General features: G+C 39.7%; 1 protein-coding gene across 5 annotated transcripts in view; it reads left to right on the forward strand.

Moving 5' to 3' along the window:
- DNAH11 (dynein axonemal heavy chain 11) overlaps positions 1-23393 on the forward strand; it is a 147063-nt gene that overhangs the window by 80671 nt on the left and 42999 nt on the right. For all 5 annotated transcript variants that reach the window (XM_080974522.1, XM_080974521.1, XM_080974524.1 and 2 more), the window contains 8 exons: positions 733-875; positions 2425-2586; positions 9554-9787; positions 11012-11158; positions 16878-16991; positions 18173-18316; positions 18720-18902; positions 20304-20405. In XM_080974522.1, the coding sequence (XP_080830648.1) occupies positions 733-875; positions 2425-2586; positions 9554-9787; positions 11012-11158; positions 16878-16991; positions 18173-18316; positions 18720-18902; positions 20304-20405 (1229 nt within the window). The remainder of the gene's footprint in view (positions 1-732; positions 876-2424; positions 2587-9553; positions 9788-11011; positions 11159-16877; positions 16992-18172; positions 18317-18719; positions 18903-20303; positions 20406-23393) is intronic.

A 23393-nucleotide genomic window follows, 5' to 3' on the forward strand; every position in this document is an offset into this window, starting at 1 on the left:
AGTTAGGTTAAGCATTTTCTGTGAACCACCCTGAGACCTTCAGGTATAAGGTGGTATATTATTATTATTATTATTATTAATAATAATAATAATAATAATAATAAATAATACCATCAACATATTCTTCCGGTTAAGAGAGGCAATTTTTATAGTAATATTAGAGACATTACAGAAACCATATTTGGGAGGCATGATGATATCCTAACCCAGGCATCCCAAACCTTCGGCCCTCTAGATGTTTTGGACTACAATTCCCATCATCCCTGACCACTGGTCCTGTTAGCTAGGGATCATGGGAGTTGTAGGCCAAAACATCGGGAGGACCGCAGGTTGGGGATGCCTGTCCTAACCTGTAGTTTTGCAAGGCACATTTTCCAAAACAAAATGGTCTAGAATAGAGCTGTTTATGTTTGTAGCAAGGGAATTGTTATTAAATATACAAGATTTGTGATTGCATTTTTAAATTTTTGAACTGCCTTATCTTAAAGATCACAAGGTGGACAAATTAGTAGAAAACTCAATACAGATATAACAGTAGTTTAAAGCAAAACTGGGTTAACCCGTATCAAATGCCATTTCTCAGACACTTACTTGTTACCAGAGTCAGCCGAACTAAAAAAGTGTTTCTAGGTTCAGAGCCAAAAGAGCAAAACATATTGAAACTTGTAATTTGGTTGTGTTCATTTTGTAATTATGGGTACTTCCTCACCCCCGGTTTTTATTTCATTGTAGGAGAAGTTCCAGATCTATTCAGTGATGAAGATATGGATGATATAATTGCAGGAATTAGGAGTGAGATACGGGGACTTGGTGTTATTGACAGTAGAGAAAACTGCTGGAGATTCTTTTTAGATAGAGTACGACTGCAGCTAAAAGTAAGAAACAATGGATCTGGGGTTATAAATAAGAATACTGAACTTATTTTTAACTAGTGATGAACAGCTAAATACTAGGTATATGAACGCCATAGATATTACAACACCATACAAAATCATCTTCCTTTCATCTATGTTGAGTGTCTAGCAAATTCAGAACCCGTGTTTTCAAGATTTAAGTTTTCTGTGTCACATTTTGCCTGTGCCCATCTAGAGATAAATATTCCCAATGTCTTTGATATCTTCCATAAGCTATGATTTCTAGATATACGTTGCCATATTGTTCTCTAGTTTGTCCACCACTTTCTTGAACTCTGGTGGCCAGAAATTATTGATGTGTGCACAGTACTCTATGATAGTAAAGACAGCTTTCTCCAGCTGCTATATATTATAGAACTGTTTCCTGGCTGCATTTTTAAGAGCCCTTGGGGTGAGGATAATGTTGGCAGTATGGAACAAAATAAAGACACTAACATGACAGTAAAACTTTTTTCCAATTGAAAGTGGTCTGTGCCTTATTTTGGACAACTGTTCCATATCACACATTGCTTCAAGAAGACTGTTTGGTTTTTATGTTTTATATGGAGGAAATTTTGGCTCTCAAAATGTTTGGCTCTAGCTACTGCTTTTTGGAGGAGGGGTGTAGATAGTAGCATATATCTCTTCTAAACTCCTTCCTTCCATTGTCTTCGATCCTCTAATTTCACTCATGACTTCATTATTTTTAACAGCTTTTTAGAAACTGCTTTCAGAATGTGCATTGCCTTGCTACTGCTTTGCAGGTGTCCCACTGTGCAAAATTAGTACTTCCAGAGTCAGCTATAGGAAGTATCTATTCAGACTTTAAAGTAGAGACTGTGTGTTGCAGAAGATATTAGTTAAAACATCTGGAAGACAACATGTACTGATGGAAGGGGAGAACGTCTGTTGTGACTTAGGACTTCAGTTACTGGGTGCTAAATTCTATTTAAATCTGTTGGACTTTCTTCAAAGTGTCTAGGATGTGAGGCACAGCAAAGCATAATTTTACCGGATTATTTGGAAATATATGGGCATTTATCTAGTTCTTATTATAAAAAATTATTAGAAAAAAGCGGTTCCTATTAGGAAAATCTCGAGGATGGCAGTGATATATTGCATCAAAACCAAAAACTCACCCAAATAGGAATATATTTGTTTATTTAAATATCTCGGATCACACTGACCCTGCACAGGATCAGAAACCCAAGAAGTGGTGTTATGTCAAATTGATTGCTCTGTTGACTGAATATGATTGTTAGGATTTTGCTTTGTTGATTAATACATATGAAGTCCATTAACTGATACTGGACCTAGGTGGGGAGTTAACCCACAAGTGGGAAGATTTTTGGTGAAGCATCAAGCGCAGTGCAAGTGAATAAAACATTGTTTTTTGGGTGTAAAGTCCTAATTTTCATTTGTGAGCCTGATTGCAGTGGCTCGCTGCCACCACAGTTGACTGAGTTCCTCTCTCTTTGATCGCCATGTAATATACTTCATTCTTTCTTTCTTTCCCTCCTCATCTGCACAGATCATTCTGTGTTTCTCTCCTGTCGGTTCCACACTGAGAGTTAGAGCTCGGAAGTTCCCAGCCATAGTTAACTGCACAGCTATTGACTGGTTTCATGAGTGGCCGCAGGAGGCCCTGCAGTCCGTCAGCAGGAGGTTCATTGAGGAGGCGCCTGGGATTAAGGTACAGAGTTTCAAACTTGCCAGTCATATGCAAAAGCAGCAGCACAGCTCTCTGGAAGATCAATCATGGACAAGCTGGGGGGGGGGGGCGGAATCCTTTTTGTTTCTTCTCATATTTGTCTTCATTTAAGGTTGCAGAGTTCATGGTGGTTACCTAATACTGTGCAGCCAGTTTCTTCAGTGCAATTTTGACAGTTTGAAATAGGAAGAATTTGTTTTTTTAAGGCAAAATGTACAATGATCCCAACATCTGTACATGAACTATTAGCGATCTCACTGAAATGGAACTCTACCAATTCAGGGGCTTTGCTTAAGTTTTTTGGGGGGGGGCGTGTTTGGGGGTTTGGGGGTTTTTTGTGTGCAATTAAACAAATGCACTTGAATACCTGAAAATAGAAGGAATTGAACATTGCAACCCTGCAGTGATTTAATTCTGACCTTTTTTTCCACTTTCTAAGGTTCTCCAAAGGTAGAAAGCTGTGCATAAAAATATGAGAACTCAGGTCGCTCTTTAAAAGGGCATCTAAGTTGACAACATTTTGTCTTCTCTTTTCTTGCAGATTTTTGCAAGTCAGAACTGAATACTGTATGTTATAATGAAAGCTTATCAATTATTCAGCTTCATTTTCCTCTTTAGTTCCCCCCACACACCAGCTTTCTCTTGAGGGTGATAAAGAGCCAGATGGAGAAATGCTCATAAAACATTGTCCTCCAGCTCTACAAGGTGTTTTGTTATGTTCATCATTTGACTTCCCCCTGTATCAACTTTGACCAGGAATGGGAAGTTCAAGAAAGGTTAAGATTTGCATCAAGGTGATTAACCATTGAGGAAAGCCAAATATTAATGACCTGACATCAATACTGGTGCTGATGACAGAGACTGATGTAAAAGAAGATTCAGTTCCTGCTATAGAAGGCATTTCTACTGTATAGTTAAAAAACTTGAAAAAACAGCACTCTAGAAATGAATCAGAATTTTCTTCCATACATATTTTGTTATGGCCATTATTCCAGCGTTTTAGTTTGATATAGCAGTGAGTGTTCAGTAGCATTGGTATCTGTTTGCTGTGATGCTAACAAGTTATGTAAGGAATTTGTAACGATGGGAAGTATAGAATTTCAAGAGGGCTGCATGCATCAGTTCTCAGTAGGTCATTGCTTTCCTGTCCTAGAAAAGAGAATTTTGTGGCAGAAAGACACTGTTACAATGTTACAAAGGCAGCCATTAAAGGTCTGGTCTTAACAGCAATTATAAATCCATGCTATGCTTCTGGAAATGCGTAAACTGATCGGTGCTCGGTAAATGTATTTACTTAACTTCAGCAAGAAACCCATTTCAGTGGTCAGGGTAATGCCCCTTCTTGTGAGAAATGATACTTTTAAAAAACAAACAAACCAACAACTTCCATTTCATCTAAATGCAATAATACCAAATGATTGGAAAACAGTCAAAAAGAGGGCTGGGGTATGAAATTTAGTTTTAATTCCTTTACCTCTTCTGCTGCCAGTATTGAGCTGTGAAACAGCTTTTCTGATATTACGAAGAGTGACCAATGACATCTACTGGCCATGGAGAGACTTGTCTTTATTTTCTGTTCAGGGCAGTGTAGAATATTAGTGCAGTTTTTCAGAAATTTAGAGCTGTCATTTCTTGTGATGCATTCAGTTTCTGAGTACATTTAATTTCTGGGCTTCCCAAAGCTTTACTTTTATTCTATGTGGGGGTTTTTCCCCCAGTATGTGAAACTCTGGATGCTTATCAACATATATATGTTTACATATTCCTTTAAAAAAGAAAATACGCCTGACTTACCTCTCCCTCTTAGCAATGCTTCAAAATAAAACAAATTTTAGGAAAGAAACTGAATATGTTAAGAGCTACCTATAATGAATACTGGTCAAGGTCGTCGCTGAAGATTGCCTTGATAAACCTAGCAGAAGTTAGTTACTGCAATTATTAATGCTAGAAATCAAAGGTAAATACTGTACATAGTAAACCCTGCACATGTAATGGTGTACACTAGCAAACTTATAATATTGGATGAGGGCTAGTGCAACTGTAGCAGTTAAGAGGAAAGTCATGACACTTCCTACAGATGTTATTCTGCACATGCCATTTTACATCCACTGAAGTTAATGATCCAGCGACATACATATTGGTGATGCAGCCTAGTTGGGTTCCTAACTCAAGAGAGATGTTCAGGTACCCTTACTGAAGAAAACACTATTGCGTCGATGTATTTGTTGCTAGAATCTATTGCCTTTCTGAGTGTAAGAATGAGAATAAAATTATGAACCACTCCTCACTGATTAAAGGGGGAAATACATACTTTAAAAACAGTGGATATTATACCAATCCTTTAGCCAACGTGGAGTGTCACTTCAGTTTAGATTTTAATTAGGAATTGCTCTTAAATTATTAAGTTTTATGATACAATAGGCTATGGACATCTAGATGGAAATTAAAATTAATCTATGGTCCATCATTTTTAATAATCTTCCCATCAGAGTTTAAATCCCTCACTAAGTCCCCCCCCCCAAATTCACACTCTTCCTATATTTTGCAGACCCATCTCCATACCTTATTGCAAATCCTGCCCCCTCTGCAAGCACAAATTGGCAGCCAGCATCGTTTTTATATCTTATTGTCACGACATAATTCTATTTGTTTCAGTGCTTGTGCTGACAGAACAAATTACCTGTTTTGTGGTTCAGGGCAAGGGATGTGCTAGTGGCTTGAGTGGCTAGGTGGAACTAGACTGATGTTTTGAGTACAGTCATTTTTGTGAGAAACTGCCTGCATGGCATGAACTGAATGAGAGAGGTCCTGGAAGAATATGGCAGCAGCAACAACAAAAATGTTAATTGGGGCCTACAAAGATAATTCCTGTAGAAGGAATTGAGATGTACAGCAGAACCCCAAGATACGGTTTTGCTAAAGGGAAGCCATGTTTTTCCAATTCTTAAATTGTTCTTGCCTTAAGTATTTTAGGGGAGGGGGAGAGAGAAAGAGAGAGAGAGAGAAAGAGAGAAAGAGAGAGAGAGAAAGAGAGAAGCTGCCTCTTCAGAGCTTGCACAAAACTGATTTTGCAGTTCTAAGGGTTTTGTGAAATGTAGCAGCTCTTCAATTAACCTGCAGGCAGTGTTGCATCCTGTTTTAATAATGTACCTTTTATATATAGGAAATATAGGAAATAATAATAATAATAATAATAAGGCCACTGTATGGCACACTTCTTTGGGCATCTCACAAATAAAATGGTAACATACAACTTAAAATTTAGTAGCATAAAATACAGCAAAGGGAAGAATAAAAGCAGGCAACTAGAAATATATGGCACATAAACAATGGTTCAGAACACTAAAAACACAGATTTTTTAAAGGCCTGGAAGAAGAAGAAAAGTATTCACCTGCTCACGAAAATATTGATTGAAAGAAGGTGCCTTTGGGAAGGGGGGGGGGGTATTCCATAGCTGAGGGTAGAAGAGTAAGCAATTGATTCATGCTTGGCTCAGCACAGCACCACTAACCCAAGTGCACATGGAGTCTGGGTTTTGCCCATTTGTTTTAGCCTCCAATCAACAACAGCGCTCAAAGGCTAAAAGAAGGAACAGGAGCATTATTCTCAACATAGTGACAGGCGTAACAGGTAGTGGGAGAAATAATGGGGATGTGTAAAGCTGTACTCGGTGCCTTGATTTGAGGAAGTAAATTTCCTTTAAAAAGAGGGATGAGATGAAAGAGTGGTGTAATCAAAATCAAAAGATACTATGCATGAGGGTTATTAGATAGCAAATTTAAAAAATGATGCGTAAACTCCTTGGGGGGGGAAATAAAATTCCTGCTCCCTTTCTCTAGTGTATTCAGTCAGCTGAAGATTGATGGATGTAGAGTGGCTTTCTCTCTTATTTTACAATTTACTCCACACTGATTTTAGATATTTAGGGGAAACCTTTTATTTCCATTTGTTTAAAGGACAGTTGACCACATATAATGGTCATTAGTGTGCATGAGCTGCATTATCCAGTAAACTTGCGACAACAAATTCAAGATCTATAATTAAATTCATTAGTAGAACCTAGAGTCAACTTCTAATTGACCCAACCCCATGATTTACAAAGCTATAGTAATTGCATTGAATGAGACACTGTTAAGAAAAAATAAAAAAATCAAGGCAGGCTGGAAGTTTGGGAGGATGAAATAATCAATCAAAATGAGACGTCGCAGCCAAGTTTGCATTTCGAATGGAATTCTTGGACAGTGTTGCTGCCTACATGAAAAATGTACACATAGAGCTCCAATGTGAGTCGGCATGCAAATTTACATCAGAACTGGGAGGAACTCCACATGTAGATTGGTGATGCCTGCCTGCATGGAACTCCTCCCTGTGATAAAAGTCCAAAGGAAAACCATTTGGCCTCAGTTCATAACAATGAGCTGCATTCATACTACTACTGCCTCTGGTGATCTTCTCTGCCGGTGATTGCTGCTGTTTTTGACAACGTATTTTCTATTTCAAACACAATTCAACATATAATATCTCACAAAGTGTAATTCCATAGACCAACACATCATGCAAAGAGAGCATATCAAGAGAAATTAAAGTCCCATGGATGGTCAGGAGATAAAGTCGATTCGGTTCCTAAATTGGCATATTGGCAATAACCACAATATGGTATGCTTATGATGTTCCACGTATCGCTGCTTTGAGGATTCTAACGTTCCTTGTATGTAGATATCAGATTAGATGGAAAACTTGAAGATATGGCACATGTAGATATTGGATCAGATTGGATACTTGAAGGTATGGCATGACAAGGATTCCAGGATAATACCTTGTTTCGCCCAACCGGGCTTCGTCAGCCGTGCATACTCTAAATTAAACAAACATGATGTAACATAATCCATATACAAACTATGTAACATACAAATTAAACAACAAGTTTACATACCGTATTCTTGTATGACGGAAACATGGAACAAAATAAATTCAGTTAATCCAATCACTGGCCAGGGAAGAAGAAGGACACCAGGAATCAGTACCTCAAAACTAACCTAAGCAGCTAATTATCAGACGGCAGCAACCACCTGTGTAGCAATGCATCCTGGTTCTAAAGCATACTGCAGACATGGCAACAGGTGCAGGCTACAGGGCTTTCCTGCTCCATACTTCATCCTTTTATGTGTATGGTAAAATGTTTTAAAGGGATATCAATGCCTGGAAATTTATTTCTAATTGCTTGCTAGATCAGGGCTTGTCGGTGTGTATGTGAGCATGTACATGTGTATATGTTTGAAAAACAGACCTTAAAGGATTTCCTAGTTGTCCCTGGGAACATTTTAAAACATTTTATTTAGAGGAAATTTGTGTTGGTTATTGGTTTACTGCTGTTTAATCCTTCAGAGTTAAATAAAAAGGGGCAATTTGCATAATTCTTTTTTTTTTTAAAGGATCAAATTAGCATTAATCATATTGTTTGCCTTGCTGCCTGATGGAGCTGATACAGCGGGGGGGGGGGGGCAGGAGTAAGGTGTAGTATTGAACAAAACACCACCAAAACCTTGGAGATAAATGAACGGCAGAATAAATAATTTATGCTAATGAAATTACTGCAATTAGTAGTTCCACAATGACCCTTTTAGAAGCCACAGCTGTTAATGTCAGGAAGTGCTGTCACTGCTGACCTTATCATAAGAGAAAGTGACAAATTGAAAATGCAGGGAAGACCAATCATCAAAGAGGTCTGCTCAGAACGATTAGGGTTTTCTGAAAAACAGGGTGAATTACAACCAGCTGCTCTCTGGCCCAGCATGCCTCCCATGCTGTGCCATTTTGTTAAGCTTGACAACAATAGTTATTTTGCCCCACTGGGACAAGTTGTCTCAAGCCACTTCCAGCTCTACCGGAACCACCAGCTACTACCCAGGCTGGTTTTAAAATGAAACTGTTGTTACCAAAGGCTTTTCGGAACTGCTGCTTAAAGGTCTCTCATAAGGATCATGGTTGGGAAGAAGCCAGTCGTTCTGTAAGAAAGTCCCCATGGCAGAGAGAGAGAAAGAGAGAGAGAGAGAGAGAGAGAGAGAGAGAGAGAGAGAGAGAGAAAGGGCCCCTGCAGAAGAAAGACAATGATGGGCTGAGTAATTTAGCCTCTTAAGCTCTAAGGCGGATTCTGGTCTCATCAAAAAGTTATTTGAACATAGACAAAACATTTCTTTGGGGAAACGGGAGTTTGGTCACTTTGCACCCAACTTGTATACTGATTCCGTGTGTTTAAATTGCACTTTCATTACTGTAGTATAAAAGCAGCTCTTTTTAAACGAAGCTGTGTTTAAAAATAAGTTTTGTTTCAGAGATAAATTACAAGTTGTCTAAATGAACCTGTTTGTAATATTAATTATGTTGGCTCGAAACGTTTAGCTGTATCAACAACCGCTCATGAGTAATTTTCCTAAAGCTCTCCTAAGTATTATTGACAATTCTTTGGTAAATTATGTGTGACTTTTCTAAGAGTTGCAGTAGCTCATTTAATTCATATTAATTGATTTTTAAGTTTCCCCTGATTAATTGAACTGGGTACATCTTGTATTGAATGCAATAAATAATCATTAAAATGAGGGAGATGTGATTCCACAAATTAGAAAGTTAAGTATGGTAGAAGTCACTGAGGACGAAATGGAAATTGCTTACATTGATAGCGCAGCATTTTAAGTGGGGGGTGTGTGTGGGTGGGTGTGGGTGTGGGTGTCTCACACATGTAGAGACATACTGTACATAAATACACAATATACGTATAATGAAAAATAATGTTTTATAAATGTCTAGGTACTTTTAAATGTTAAAATTCATGTGTTTGTGCATACTTGTCTTAGAATCAGTAGTTTCTGCTAGAGTTGGCTATATATTTCATTAGCTGAATTTTTAACACTTGAAATTTAAATGCCCTTTCATGCCCTTTTATGTTTTTAGCCACAGTTTCATGACTCTATTTGCCGTTTCATGGCCTATGCCCACACCAGTGTAAATGAGATGAGTGCAAAGTTTCGGCTGAATGAGAGGAGGTACAACTATACAACTCCCAAAAGCTTTCTGGAACAAATCATGCTTTATAAGAACCTCCTGGAGAAGAAAATCCAGAAAATGTCCCAGCACAAGGAACACCTTGTGAATGGCATTCAGAAGCTGAAAACAACAGCTTCTCAGGTAGTAATAGTAGTAATAAACAGTAGCAGTAATTAATCACAATTCATGCTAGCTTATATAATTGCAAATTGCTTTATATAGTAAATTGCTCCAGGGTGCCTCATGGACAGTAAATGAAATTAAGAGGAACAACAACAATATTATGTAAGTCCAAGAGCCTGTTGTAGATCTGTATAATTATTCATATACAGTGGTGCCTTGGTTCTTAAACTTGATCCATTCCAGAAGTCCGTTCGACTCCTGAAACCGTTAGAAAACCAAGGTGCAGCTTCCGATTGGCTGCAGGAGTTTTCTGCACTCAGTCACAAGCTGCAGACGCCGTGTCAGACATTTGGCTTCCAGGGTTTGTGGCGTTCAGGAGCCAATTTCTTCGGGAGCCAAGTTGTTTGAGTACCAAAGTACCACTGTACAGCTAAAGTAGCCCCAGGCAGCATGACTGACCACCCTTCACTTCAGAGATCCAGGTTTGTCCCAGAGGCAGCTAATACACCCATGGTTTATCATGAAAGTAGGTCTCATTCCAAGTATCACTCCAGTTGGATATCTGAGCAAGGGCCCATTTAATATTCTACTCCATCATCTTCTCTGCTTCCTGAAGAGGCCAGGCTGATGCTTCTGGGAAACCCATAAACCAGGTCTTGAGGGCAAGAGCTTTCTCCTATAGTTTGTTCCCTAAGAAACTGATATCCAGTGATACACCGCCTCTGAACATGGGTTTTTTATTTAGTTATCATAACTCATGTTCTTTATTAGACCTGTTCTACATGGAAAATGGTAAATTACTCAGCTTTGTACAGGTAACTTTCCCTTTTTAGTAGAGTGTAATACTAGCAATCAATACTTCAATTAATACACAGTCTCAGTCCGGTGATTATGAGTGTATGAAACATACCAATAATATAATAGTAAACCTGGTTTGATGTTCATTCTGTCTTTTAAAACTGGGAGCTCTGTGTGCTTTCTTTTAACTGCTTGAAGATAGGCAAGTATGCATTTCTTTAACGGATAAAGGGAAGGGAAGAAAAAAGTGCGCCCCACAGCATTCACTTATTAAGCAATTAAGGCAGATCAAATCATTACTTGGGGTCTTGTTGCAGTTAATAGTCACAAAAACGCTCTCATTGATATCCAGCTGGTGAGAACCCACCTTTTCAGAAAGCTGTCTCTACTAAACACAGTTTCCAGAAACACCTGTTCCAAACTAATACCTTTGCTGTTCCTTAGGTGGAGGACTTAAAACACAGACTTGCCTCTCAAGAGGCAGAGCTGCAACTGAGAAATCAAGATGCTGAAGCTTTGATTACCAAGATAGGGCTTCAGACTGAGAAAGTGAGCAAGGAAAAGGCCATTGCTGATGCAGAGGAGCAAAAGGTCAGTGCAATTCCACAATTTAGTGTTGTTGAGCTATATTTAGTACATAATAAACCTTTGTAGGTGAACAATTTTGAACACCTACCTCTCCAGGGAGCATAAAATCTAAAGAATTATTATACTTACACATGTTTCAACATTTCACACCATGATTACCACTTGACCTTTCTTTACATTATGCATTTTTCCAACCTTTTAGCTCTTTTAATGATATGAAAGAACAATAAGCACTGAACTCATTCAAGCATATAATGGATGGGGATCTTGGGAATCAGGCCTGTATGTAATACAGTAAAGGTCAGAGAGTCATCTCTGAGCACTTCAGGTTTTTAAAGGCTTTTTTTTTTTTTTTTAGTTCAATTGAACAGCTCAATTGTTCTTGAAGTCCATTTCACTGACCTGCAGTTTCACTTCCAAATTTTGCATTCTGTGATGTACTTTCTAGGGTTCAGCATTAGCTGTCCAGATTCCGTGTCCTTCTGCATACTGAACTCATGTTTCACATTAACATTACTTATATTTGGCTTCATTAACCAATATACAGTGGTACCTCGGGTTAAGTACTTAATTCGTTACGGAGGTCCGTTCTTAACCTGAAACTGTTCTTAACCTGAAGCACCACTTTAGCTAATGGGGCCTCCTGCTGCCGCCGCGCCGCCGGAGCACGATTTCTATTCTTATCCTGAAACAAAGTATTTAACCTGAAGCACTATTTCTGGGTTAGCGGAGTCTGTAACCTGAAGCGTATGTACCGTATTTTTCGTTCTATAGGACGCACCGGCCCATAGGACGCACCTCGTTTTTTGGGGGGGGAAATGAATAAAAAAAATTATTCCCCCCCCCGCCGCGGCTGCCGCCCCAAGCCTCGGGTGCTCCCCGTGCTTCGGGCGACAGGCTACCGCCCCAACCCTCGCGCGCTCGGCGGGACCTCCTGCCGGGCGCGCAAGGCTTGCGGACACTCGCCGGGGCTGCAGGCTGCTGCCTGCAAGCCTTGTGAGCCCGCGGGAACTCCCACCGGGCTTGCAAGGCTTGCGGATAGCTTCCTGAAGCCTGGAGAGCGAGAGGGGTCGGTGCGCACCGATGCCTCTCGCTCTCCAGGCTTCAGCGAAAGCCTGCATTCGCTCCATAGGACGCACACACATTTCCCCTTCATTTTTGGAGGGGAAAAAGTGCGTCCTATGGAGCGAAAAATACGGTAACCTGAGGTACCACTGTACTTTTTTAGTTCTGTTACATAAGACTAGATACATACAGAAAGTATGATAAAAAAAGAAAGTGTCACATCTTGCTATTTCCCAACCTAATGACTTGTAAACCAGAACAACTTAGGAAATATGAGCCAAAAGGCATTTCCACTCATTCCCTGTATTTCCTTTGAACTCTCCTGCTACAGGCCCTGTGCCACATCCCACACCCTGCTGATGTATCTCCCAGCCATCAGGAAAAGCTTGGCAGCGGCTGGGAGCTGCCGTGAAGTCTTACTGCATGAGTAGGATCTCATGATACTAGCACATGGGGTCATCCAATGAAGCTGAGTGTTGAAAGATTCAAGTTAGAGTCTAACCCAGTGATGGCCAAACTTGGCCCTCCAGCTGTTTTGGAACTACAATTCCCATCATCCCTGACTGCTGGTTCGCTAAGGATGATGGGAGTTGTAGTCCCCAAGCAGCTGGAGGGCCAAGTTTGGCCATCACTGGGTTTAGACTAAAGGAAATGCTTCTTCACATGGTACATAGTTAAATTCCCACAAGATGTAGAGATGAACACCATCAGTGACCACAGTATGCCTCTGAATACAATTTTATGTCTTTGGACTGACCCTGTTCTGATGATGTTCAGAGCCCCGCTCATACATACTCTCCCAAGCACACCTGCAGCACCTGCACCCACAAACCCAGCATTTAAAGCCCTCCACACCCCAGCTCTAGCAACTGCAAAATGTAAAAGGCAGAGTTTCCACCCATTCCAGGGATGAGGTGTGGGGAAAATGCTGCCTATTCCTCTCAAAAGAGCAGGCAGGGGGCTTTATCTTTTATCACAATGCTGTGGAATTTAGCACTAAGATCAAATATCCCCTCTGGCTACTCTTTAGAGAGCATATCTGCTATCTAGGGATCACTGTACAGACCAAGCAGGTGGTCCACAATTTGTGACTTGGCAGGTCAGATTTGACCCACCAGTTGTATATTAGCTACTCCTGCTTTAAAGGTCAACACCGGCACCTTGAATTGACCTCAGAATACAAACTTGCAGTCAGTGCAGGTTGTGTAAAACTGACAGGATAGAACCAAAGTGCCTGGCACTCACCAACAACCTGAGCGCAGTTTTTTGTACAGTGGTACCTCGGGTTAAGTACTTAATTCGTTCCAGAGGTCCGTACTTAACCTGAAACTGTTCTTAACCTGAAGCACCACTTTAGCTAATGGGGCCTCCTGTGCTGCCGCACCACCGGAGCACGATTTCTGTTCTCATCCTGAAGCAAAGTTCTTAACCCGAGGTACTATTTCTGGGTTACCGGAGTCTGTAACCTGAAGCGTATGTAACCTGAAGCGTATGTAACCCGAGGTACCACTGTACTAGGGATTCCTCCCTTGCTGAGCCTCTGATTGCTGTTACTCAGTATTGTTCTGATGGTGTTAGGATTGGGGGATACTGTTGACGTGTTTCAAAACACACTTTTTGTTTTTTTGTTTTTAAATAATATTTATTACTTTTATAAATTACAAAAAGAGAGAAAAAGGCAAAAGAGAAAAAACAGAAGAAAATACAAAGAAGAAAAACAAAGAGAGAAAAAAACACACAATACAATACAATACAATATATAAACAATACAAAACACAACCTAAGCTCAAAACTAAACACATTAAGCTAAACTAAACAAACCCCACTCCCAAAACAAAAACAATTTAAAAACATACATCATCTCTTTTCCATACTCTATCTTTCGTTCCCTTGTTTCCTCGACCTCCTCACACCTCCCTTTTTGTGTTCCACTTCTATTAATTGTTTCAGCAAATCCTATCCATCTTTCTCCATTTTCTGTGATATTGTAAATAACGTATTATTTTAACCTTATTTTCCATTAAAACTAAATTACTTATATGTGCTTAACTCCTTATAACATTATAACATTTCTGTTAAGCCCATAAAAAATAAAAAATCATTCCACCATTTTTCTATCACTCATTAGTTTTACCATAAGTCTATATATAAACTTTAAATTTTCCAATCTTCTTCCACCATCTCCTCTCCCAGGTTTCGGATTCTGTCAGTCCTTTCCGTCAATTCCATAAAGTCCATCAACCTGGTGATCTTATGTCCGAGGCTCTTAACTCTTTTCCAAGTCCCTTCTGCAGGTCTTCTTCATTTTCTTTAATGCTAAAGAGCCAATCTCGGGGAAATTCCAACCTGTTAATCCTTTTCTTCCTTCTGAACAGATCAGCTGAATTTCCATAGTTAAAACTACAGTCCATAAAGTATTCCCGGGTATATTTCAAAATTCCTCCAATTCCAAAGGCCCCCAAAACTTCAGTCTCCTCCAGGCCCGAGTCCATGTCCCAAAAGTCAGTTAATCCCTGCATAGAGGGCTCTTTCCAACTTTCCTTCTTTAATCCAAACCGGGATCCATTCCTCGGAGTCTGGCTTTTCCTAGATTCAATCATAGAAGGCCTCAACTTATAGTCTCCAATTTGTTTCTGTAAATCCACAGATCTCACTTGTATTATTTTATGTTCAACAACAGCTGCATTCTCCTTCTCCTCCTTCTCCTCCACCATTTGTCCTGCCAAAATGGGTTCCTGTACCAAGTCCTGAATTATTTCTGTGTTAGTGTTCGCTTTTTGACTCAAGTTGGTCACTTTCTGTTCCAAATTATCAACTTTGAGAGTCATATCATCCATCTTCTTGTGAAGCTGTCCCAGCGAACAGCTTATCTTACATAAAACAGTCACAATGGCCTCTCCTGTCAACATTTTTAAATAGTCCAAGGTCACTCTCTAGTTCCCAAACTCCTTTTCTGCAGCTGGAAATCCCCCAGTTACAGTCCTGTTACAGTTTCAAAAGCTCCCTCTAGAGGGAAACAATCTCCACTTGTATCAGTTCTTTCAAGCACAATTTCAAACATTAAAGATAAAATTTCAGTTACTTTTCCTCTTTTTTTTTAAACGCAGAAAGGGACAATGGAAACAGTATCTTACTCTTGTTTAGCTAGCTGTCAAATCCGTTCTGTCAAAAGCACTCTCTCCAAACGTCATCTGGCAGCCCGTTCCCAGGTTCAGAGCAGTGGTAATTTGATTTTTTCACTCTCTCCTACAGGCTCACTAGATCCAAATTTCCCCCCTCTTCTCCTGCTTCCAAAGGGGGTTTTGTAACTTTAAACCGGTGGAAATTTGATCCTTTGCCAAAAACTTTGAGGCTTTACTTGTAACGTCTTTGCTTCAGTCTATTTACAAAAACGGGCGGCGGACTTCCTGTTTATCACCTTCCCGTTTCAGTGCCAAATTGAAGTATTTAAGAATCCAATTTTCCGTTTTACTCATGAGTAGTTGTTTAAAATCCAATTGTCCACAGGAAAAAGTCAGCGCTCTCCGGCAACAGCAATGCGGCTTCACTCCGTGAAAGAAGCAGTCGATTCAAAGCACCGCGCCACTCACCCCACGTCGCTCCGGATCCCCAAAACAGAGTTTCCCCGCGGGTAGGGGAGGCACAAAGGTGCCAGCCGAATCCCACGTCCACAGGCTTCTCCCGCCTGTGGTTTTTAATGGGTCTCCGCCTCGCTGTGGCGGTTCAGACCCTGTTTTTCACTGAGCGGGTTCCTCCCAATCGGAGGAAATCTGCCATTGCCAGAGGCGCCAACCCGGAAGTCCCAAAACACACTTTTTGAAGCAATAAGCTTCAGCACATAGTGTGATTATCAGGAGATAACTTCGTGTCAACACTTTAAACAACACTTTAAAGAAGAAGACTTACTTTTTGTGACCCTCAAAATAATCTCATCATATATTTCCTTAACTGCTTGCCAAAAACACTTTCAAAATGAATGATCAACATATCACGGATTATAATAAATTGAAAACCTTGTCAGTAGTGGCACCCGCCCTGTAGAACACCCTCCCATCAGATGTTAAGGAAATAAACAACTATCTGACTTTTAGAAGACATCTGAAGGCAGTCCTGTTTGGGGCAATTTTTAATGTCTTATGTTTTTACAAATTTTTATATGCTGTAAGCCGCCCAGAGTGGCTTGGGAAACCAGCCAGATGGACAGGGTATAAATGATAACATTATTATTATTATTATTATTATTATTATTATTATTATTATTTAAAACTGCCTCAAAAGGCTTAAATTGGTCTACAAAAATTAAACAATATAATTTATTCAAATTAAGAGGGCATTGGGCAACAGATAAATCTTTCAACTACAGAGATCCAGAAACATTTTAATGCTACATATTGCAATAATTAACACTGGTCATCCCTTTTTTTTAACCTGTTGAAATAATAGTGGTTCATCATGTACAGAACATGATAAATACATTAGTTTTAATAATGGCTTTAGCAATACTGCAATGTCAGGTACTCTCTGCCTTCCCTACATTCTATTCCTAACTGTGTTTGCTCAGAATTAAGTCTCAATTGATTTAATTGAAGCCTACTTTGAAGTAATTAATTCCATGATTGCTGCCTTAATCAAAACTTAAGAGTGTGTGTTCAAATAGGTTGTTGCCATCCAAGCAGAAGTATCTCGGAAACAGAAAGAGTGTGAGGATGACCTGGTGAAAGCAGAACCTGCCCTGGTGGCTGCTACTGCGGCTTTAAATACGCTTAATAAGGTAAATAGCAAACTATGGTATGGTTGTCTGCCATGTAACGTGTTGACTGCAAATTCCCACCCCCTGCCACCCCAAATACAGCCTGCTCACTTTCCCAAGAATGTAGTTTGGGATGATTACTAGCGTAGTTTTCATGCTCTCATGGAGCAGACTTAAGTCTTTTTCTCTTTGTCGGTCTTTCCAGATTATTCCATTTTTCATGTAATGAATGCCAAGCTATATTAAATTATTTCATGGCATCCAAACATCATTCCTTCAGTTTGGATATGTTGCATTTTACCAGTGCTCCAAGCACATTAATTTGCCCTGGGTAATCTTTTCAACACTTCTGCGTTTTGGAATGTACCTTTTGTGACAATGACATGTATCAGTTTGATAGTTTTAATGAAAGTTGAAAGACTTCATGAACCCATTCTAGCGATCAGTTTTTGCATCAGATTCCATTTGCAATTGCATCTACTTGCGTGAAACAAACAACCTTCTAGCTCCACTGTGTGATAAAATGTGATACGCTTATCCTAGTTAAACACAGAACAGTATAATTAATAACACAAAAATATCCAAAACAATTAATATTTCCCCCCTTAGAACTTAGACAGTATCTCTTATGCAACCATGGAAACAGTGACATCCCAGTTGTGACTATATATTGGGTGCAGAGTACTGTGTGGAAACGGTGACATCCCTGTTGTGACTATATATTGGTTGCAGAGTGTTGTACTGTGTGATCTTTTGCTCTGATACAATAACACCCGTTATATTCTTACAGTTTTCATTTGTTCTCTACTTATAGGCATCTTCAGCTCTAGTAGAGGAAGGGGATCACAGATAGCCAAGTTTCGGAACAATCATAAGTGGGATTGGGACAGGAGTTAACTGGTGGGCAATCTGCCATCTCCAAAACTCTGCCAGCTAGGGTGCAAGGTGAAGGTGCAGCTTGTGTCTTTTATCCTCTCTGTAGCTTTCCTCAGTAGTTACATTGACTGTCAACTGATCCAAGGGCACCCCTGGCTGACCCCTGGAATTGCACCCACACACCTATGTCCACGTAGCTTTCCACAAGCATACTTAGGCAGAGCGATCCTAACCCTTGCCAATCTCTTCAAGTTGTCGCAATGCTTTTTGTTCTCCCAGCACGCGTTTGGCTTTCTTTCAACACCATCTTTTTTGCTGTTCTTCAGGTGAACCTTTCTGAACTGAAAGCCTTCCCTAACCCACCAATTGCAGTGACCAACGTTACAGCTGCTGTAATGGTCCTACTGGCGAATAAAGGGAAAGTACCAAAAGACCGAACCTGGAATGCAGCTAGACTCTTCATGGGAAAGGTTCTTGCAACATTATCACCATCTGTAAATTGTATTGCAACCTGATGATATGACTCTGAATGAAAATAATAATGTTCATGTATATATTGAGGCACAGGAGTAAACGTCGTCAGGGTTGTGGATTTGAGCCCCACGTTGGGCAAAATATTCCTGTGTAATGAGTTCACTAGATGATCCTTGTGGTCCCTTCCATCTACAATTCTATGCTTCTAGGATTCTACTTAATCATTTGCAAGTGCATATGCATAAAATGACTTACTTTTTAGATCAATACTTATTTGCTATTTTAAAAACGGGGGTCACTACGCTTGTTTGGGTTTTAACCTTTTGTATTTTGAAATCATCTTGCAGGCTTGAAGTGTTATTCAACAATAATAAGTTAAGTGCATTAACTGCCTTCCAGGTTGATGAATTCTTGCAAGCTTTAATTAACTATGACAAGGAGCACATCCCAGGGAATTGTCTAAAAGTGGTCAAAGAACATTACTTGAAAGACACGGAATTCAACCCAAACCTGGTTCGCACTAAGTCATTTGCAGCAGCTGGTCTCTGTGCTTGGGTTATCAACATAGTGAAATTCTATGAGGTACTGAATGTGTTTGTTGCAATTGGAGAAATAAATTGGGGGGAATAGCTTAGGTATCTGGTGGCTGCTCATTGGAGAAGCAATATTTTCAGCAGAAAGTAGCAAGATGAAGGGTGCACAGGGTACAAACTTTGTGCAACTTATTTTTATTAGAACATATCAAATGGATGTCCCTCTTAAGATATGATCTAGCTGCTAAGATATGTGAGCAAGTTCAGTTCAAGCTTTCTCTTCACCATGAACTTACCAGGCGGTCTTACGCAAGTCCCCATCCCTCAGCCTCAAAAGCGCTGGAAAATGCCTTATCGGGGTGTTACCATCATTAGTGAAATAATGTATGTGAAACACTTTGAACACTCTAAATTCACAATGGAAATGCTGAATAGTATTTTGCACTCTATTAGAATGTTAAGAACAGCATGGCAAAACCAAGTTTTCAGACTATGGCACAACATAGAGAATCCAACCTTGTGCGTGGGTACAGTGAAAGCAGTGGGACTTAAATCAGGCATGAGTAGCATGTCCCGAACTTGGATTTAGTGAGGCTAAGGAATGGCTGATACAGTCTGGATACAACCCAGTATTTAAAAAAAAAAACCACATCATGCCACCATCCTTTCATGTACACCATCAAGTACTGCTTTTTAAACCTCACGAGGATAGGGTGTTGGGTTCATAAAGCACCTTGCAATGTAACGAGAGAAAACCAATGGTGAGTGGATGGGATGGGTAGGGTAGAAGGAGATCAACAGTAGGTGGAGCTAGAGTTAATGATGTGAAGAATTGCAGCCAATGACAGGCAAAACCAACTCATTCTGCCCCCTCCTCCCTAATTAGTTTTACAAAGGCAAAACAGAGATTGAGGAGGAGGAAATGAACAGGCAGTGCCATTCTCCTAGGCAGGGTGTAAATAAGAAGTCAGGCAAGTGGGGGGGCAGGTTGAAGTTGGTGGGCCAATGCTCTGTTTGTCCTAATAAACCATCCTCCCCTGGAGACATCAGACTTTTCAGCAAAGGAAGGAAAAGACTTCCATTCATATTGGAGGCTAAGATTGTGATGCACCAAACAAGAAATGCAGAGCAATCTGATAGCAAATGGTTACTGAAATACAAGTGTTAGATTATCTATCATATTCCAGGACGTTACTTTTAATTAAATGTATATCTAATGCATCCAATTTATCTATTCTGTGATGTTTCTTCCTATGACTTGCAAGTGCGTCTTGAAAACTTGAAAAGAAGGGAGGGTGCGATCAATTCCGGCTGAAATATTGCCTAATAAACTGTGGAAACAACTGAAGGTGGATCACCTTGCGATAAAAACATGACCGTTTCATCACTTCTTGTTAAAACTTTTTTGTGTTATCATAGTTTTAAGAATTTCTAATACTGGAATTCCCAGGTATACTGTGATGTGGAGCCAAAACGCCAAGCATTGGCCCAAGCAAATGCTGAACTTGCAGCAGCTACTGAAAAGCTGGAAGCCATCAGGAAAAAACTTGGGGTAGGCCTTACTCCAATCCTAATCTTGCACTACTTCGTAGTCTAACAAGCTAGCATTCTTTGTGGCAATGCACAGAGGCTGTCTGTAAAGATAAGGTGTTTTACTGCTTTCTAGCCCTGCCAGGTTATGAAGCTATTGTTTTGGTGTCTAATATATGATTTAGTTATATTGGACGTGATTGCATTTCCCCCCATAAACCAATTGAATATATCTTCTTTTTTTGTTTGGGGTGGGCACTGAATCTTTTAACATGAAATTAGAGAATTTCCCCCAAACCCATTCAGCCACATTATTAACATAATATACATTTATTTAAATAAATAAATATAATTGTTATTGATCACTTTTTGCAAATGTGCAAGATACAAAACTAGTCTTCTACTAGATTAATTCAAAGCAAATTCTAGCCATGGGGGATATGACCTCCTATTACTTGCAAGATAAATTGTGTGCTATTTTGATTACCCACCCTTTCAAAATATAATTAAAGATCTCAGCTACTTTCAAATTCAACTATGTAGCCTATTCCTCACTCCTTAATTTGAGTTCTCTGCCAGTGCTTATAATGAGATTAGATGCTGTGCCTTGTACATTTGTATGGTGGTAACTTTTCTATCAAGTAACATCCTTTATCAATACTTGATCCATTTGCTCATTGGCCTTCAGTTCTCAATGCATCCCTCAGCATTATGTCTGTTTGCCATTTATTGGCCTACTATTCTTTCTATCGTTCAGCAAACCTAACGCCTTTGAAAAATAGAGTCACAGGTAGTCGTCCCCATCTTATGGATTTCCAATGGAATCCTGTCCCATAAACCAGTGCTTTTCTATTGGGAAAGCATGGTTCTAATTTTTCATACAGAAGTATTCTTTTTACCTAGTAATTTTCTGTAATGATTAATAAATGTTGCAGCTATTACTTGGTAATCAATAACACATCATCAATTTGGATGGCACTGTGCTAACAACCCTTCATTTTTAATGCCTGCTAAAATATATTTCAAAATGACAAATTAAATCCTTGTCAGCTGTATGCAACAGCAAAATTAATGTTGTTGAAACGGATATTATTATTTTTAAATCTTTCCATGAAAATATTTTACATGATTCAAAAGGTTTATTTCAATCTACACAACTCTTCTCTACGTCTCTAATATGTAAACTTTGCTTCTATCTATGTGGTGCAGAAATGTTTAAGCTGTGGCCTGTGTACCCTGGCAATGCCTGAGGAGAGCCCCTGCATTTAGTACCACATTGCACACTAGTATCCAAAGACTGTCTATTCACATTTAGAGGCAATAAATGTTGTTAAAACGTATTTTAGAGTGCAATTCACCTGTGGATGTAAGAGGTCTCTGAGCAGACTGTAGGGTGGGCAACACAACCCCCTCGGAATGCTCTTACATCCACGTTTTATGCAGAAGTAAGCCTCACTGTGTTCATTGGGGCATAATCCCCTTTTAATGGTGTTCAATTTCCCCAAACATATTTCTCAAACTCAAAAACCAATGAAATGACAACAAACAAAATTAAGTTGTAACCAAAGCTTTCAGTTGCTTTGAAATTCACTCTTCAGTCTGGTCTGTAATAATCTAGAAAAGTTTGTGTGGATTTCCCAAACTAGCTTCATTTTGAAGCTGACTGTAAAACTGCTATATACCAGCCACCTTCTCACAAATCTTAAGTTTTGGTTTTTAGTTTTGTTTTGCTATATAACATTTATATACAACATTAATCACTGGATTAGCAACCAGTGATTCAGAAGTGTGTGCCTAAGTGTGCCAGCGTTCTAACCCAGACTCCCATGCTGGAATGCTCCTAAAGAAAAGTCCTCAACAATTTTAGAGCTACTGTGCCTTTAATTAATTCTGTGTTTAAAAAGAAAAGTCCCACCCCCCTCCGAGGAGGTAAATCTTTTATTAAAGCCTCCCAGGAACAAAAATGACAATTAAATGAGAGTTTTCAAAGGGCAGTTAAGGCGTAATTAATTCCTAATCTCCAGCCATGCTTAGAAGAGAGAACGAAGGTTAAATCTGGTAGGAAGGTTTTCATTAACACTGGAAAGTACCTTTTGTTGAATGGTACCTGTAAGTAACTCCTGCCAAGCTAGCAGTTCAAAAGCACGTCAAAGTGCAAGTAGATAAATAGGTACCACTCCAGCGGGAAGGTAAACGGCGTTTCCGTGCGCTGCTCTGGTTCGCCAGAAGCGGCTTAGTCATGCTGGCCACATGACCCGGAAGCTGTACGCCGGCTCCCTTGGCCAATAAAGCGAGATGAGCGCTGCAACCCCGGAGTCGGTCATGAGTGGACCTAGTGGTCAGGGGTCCCTTTACCTTTACCTAACTGTAAGTAAATCTTAGAGGACACTTGACTTTGGATAACAACACTGCTAGATATTAGTACACTACTATGTGGAACCTTGGTGAACTGATGGGACTGGACCAGTTTCACAGAAAAGTGTTTTATGATAAATTATGTGAGAATCTTCTGTTTCACAGACACCCCAGACTGCTGGAGAATCTCAAGCCCTACCATATAATACACATTTTTTGTGGTGAAGAATTTTGGACTCAGTTGTGGATTCGGTTTTAATATTGTTGAAGAAAGCAATAGGTTCTGGCTCTGCTCCTTCCAGTCCTCCTTTCCTTCTTGGTGGTGCTGGTTCAATTAATACTGAGCAAAATATTTCTCAGGAGATACGTTTCTTCCTATTAGAGCATTCTGTCACCTTGTGGAGAACTGTTGGTGAAATGGCTCCACCAGTTTCACCTCCCAGGCACATAAAATTTTGGCAGTCCATTTGCACTCAGCCCTTTCCCACTGTCAATTGACTGTAAGAAAGGAAAAGCTCAGAAGCGTTAAATGGCCCCAGCATGTAATCATTTACATTTTCATCTTCCTGAATTGCATTCTGGCATACCCAGGTACAGGCTGCATGTTTTTTTAAAAAAACCCTATCCCAACATCATCCAACCTGGCACTTGAATC

This window comes from Podarcis pityusensis (assembly GCF_964106645.2).
Source record: "Podarcis pityusensis genome assembly, chromosome: 12".
In the NCBI taxonomy this organism is placed as follows: Eukaryota; Metazoa; Chordata; class Lepidosauria; order Squamata; family Lacertidae; genus Podarcis; species Podarcis pityusensis.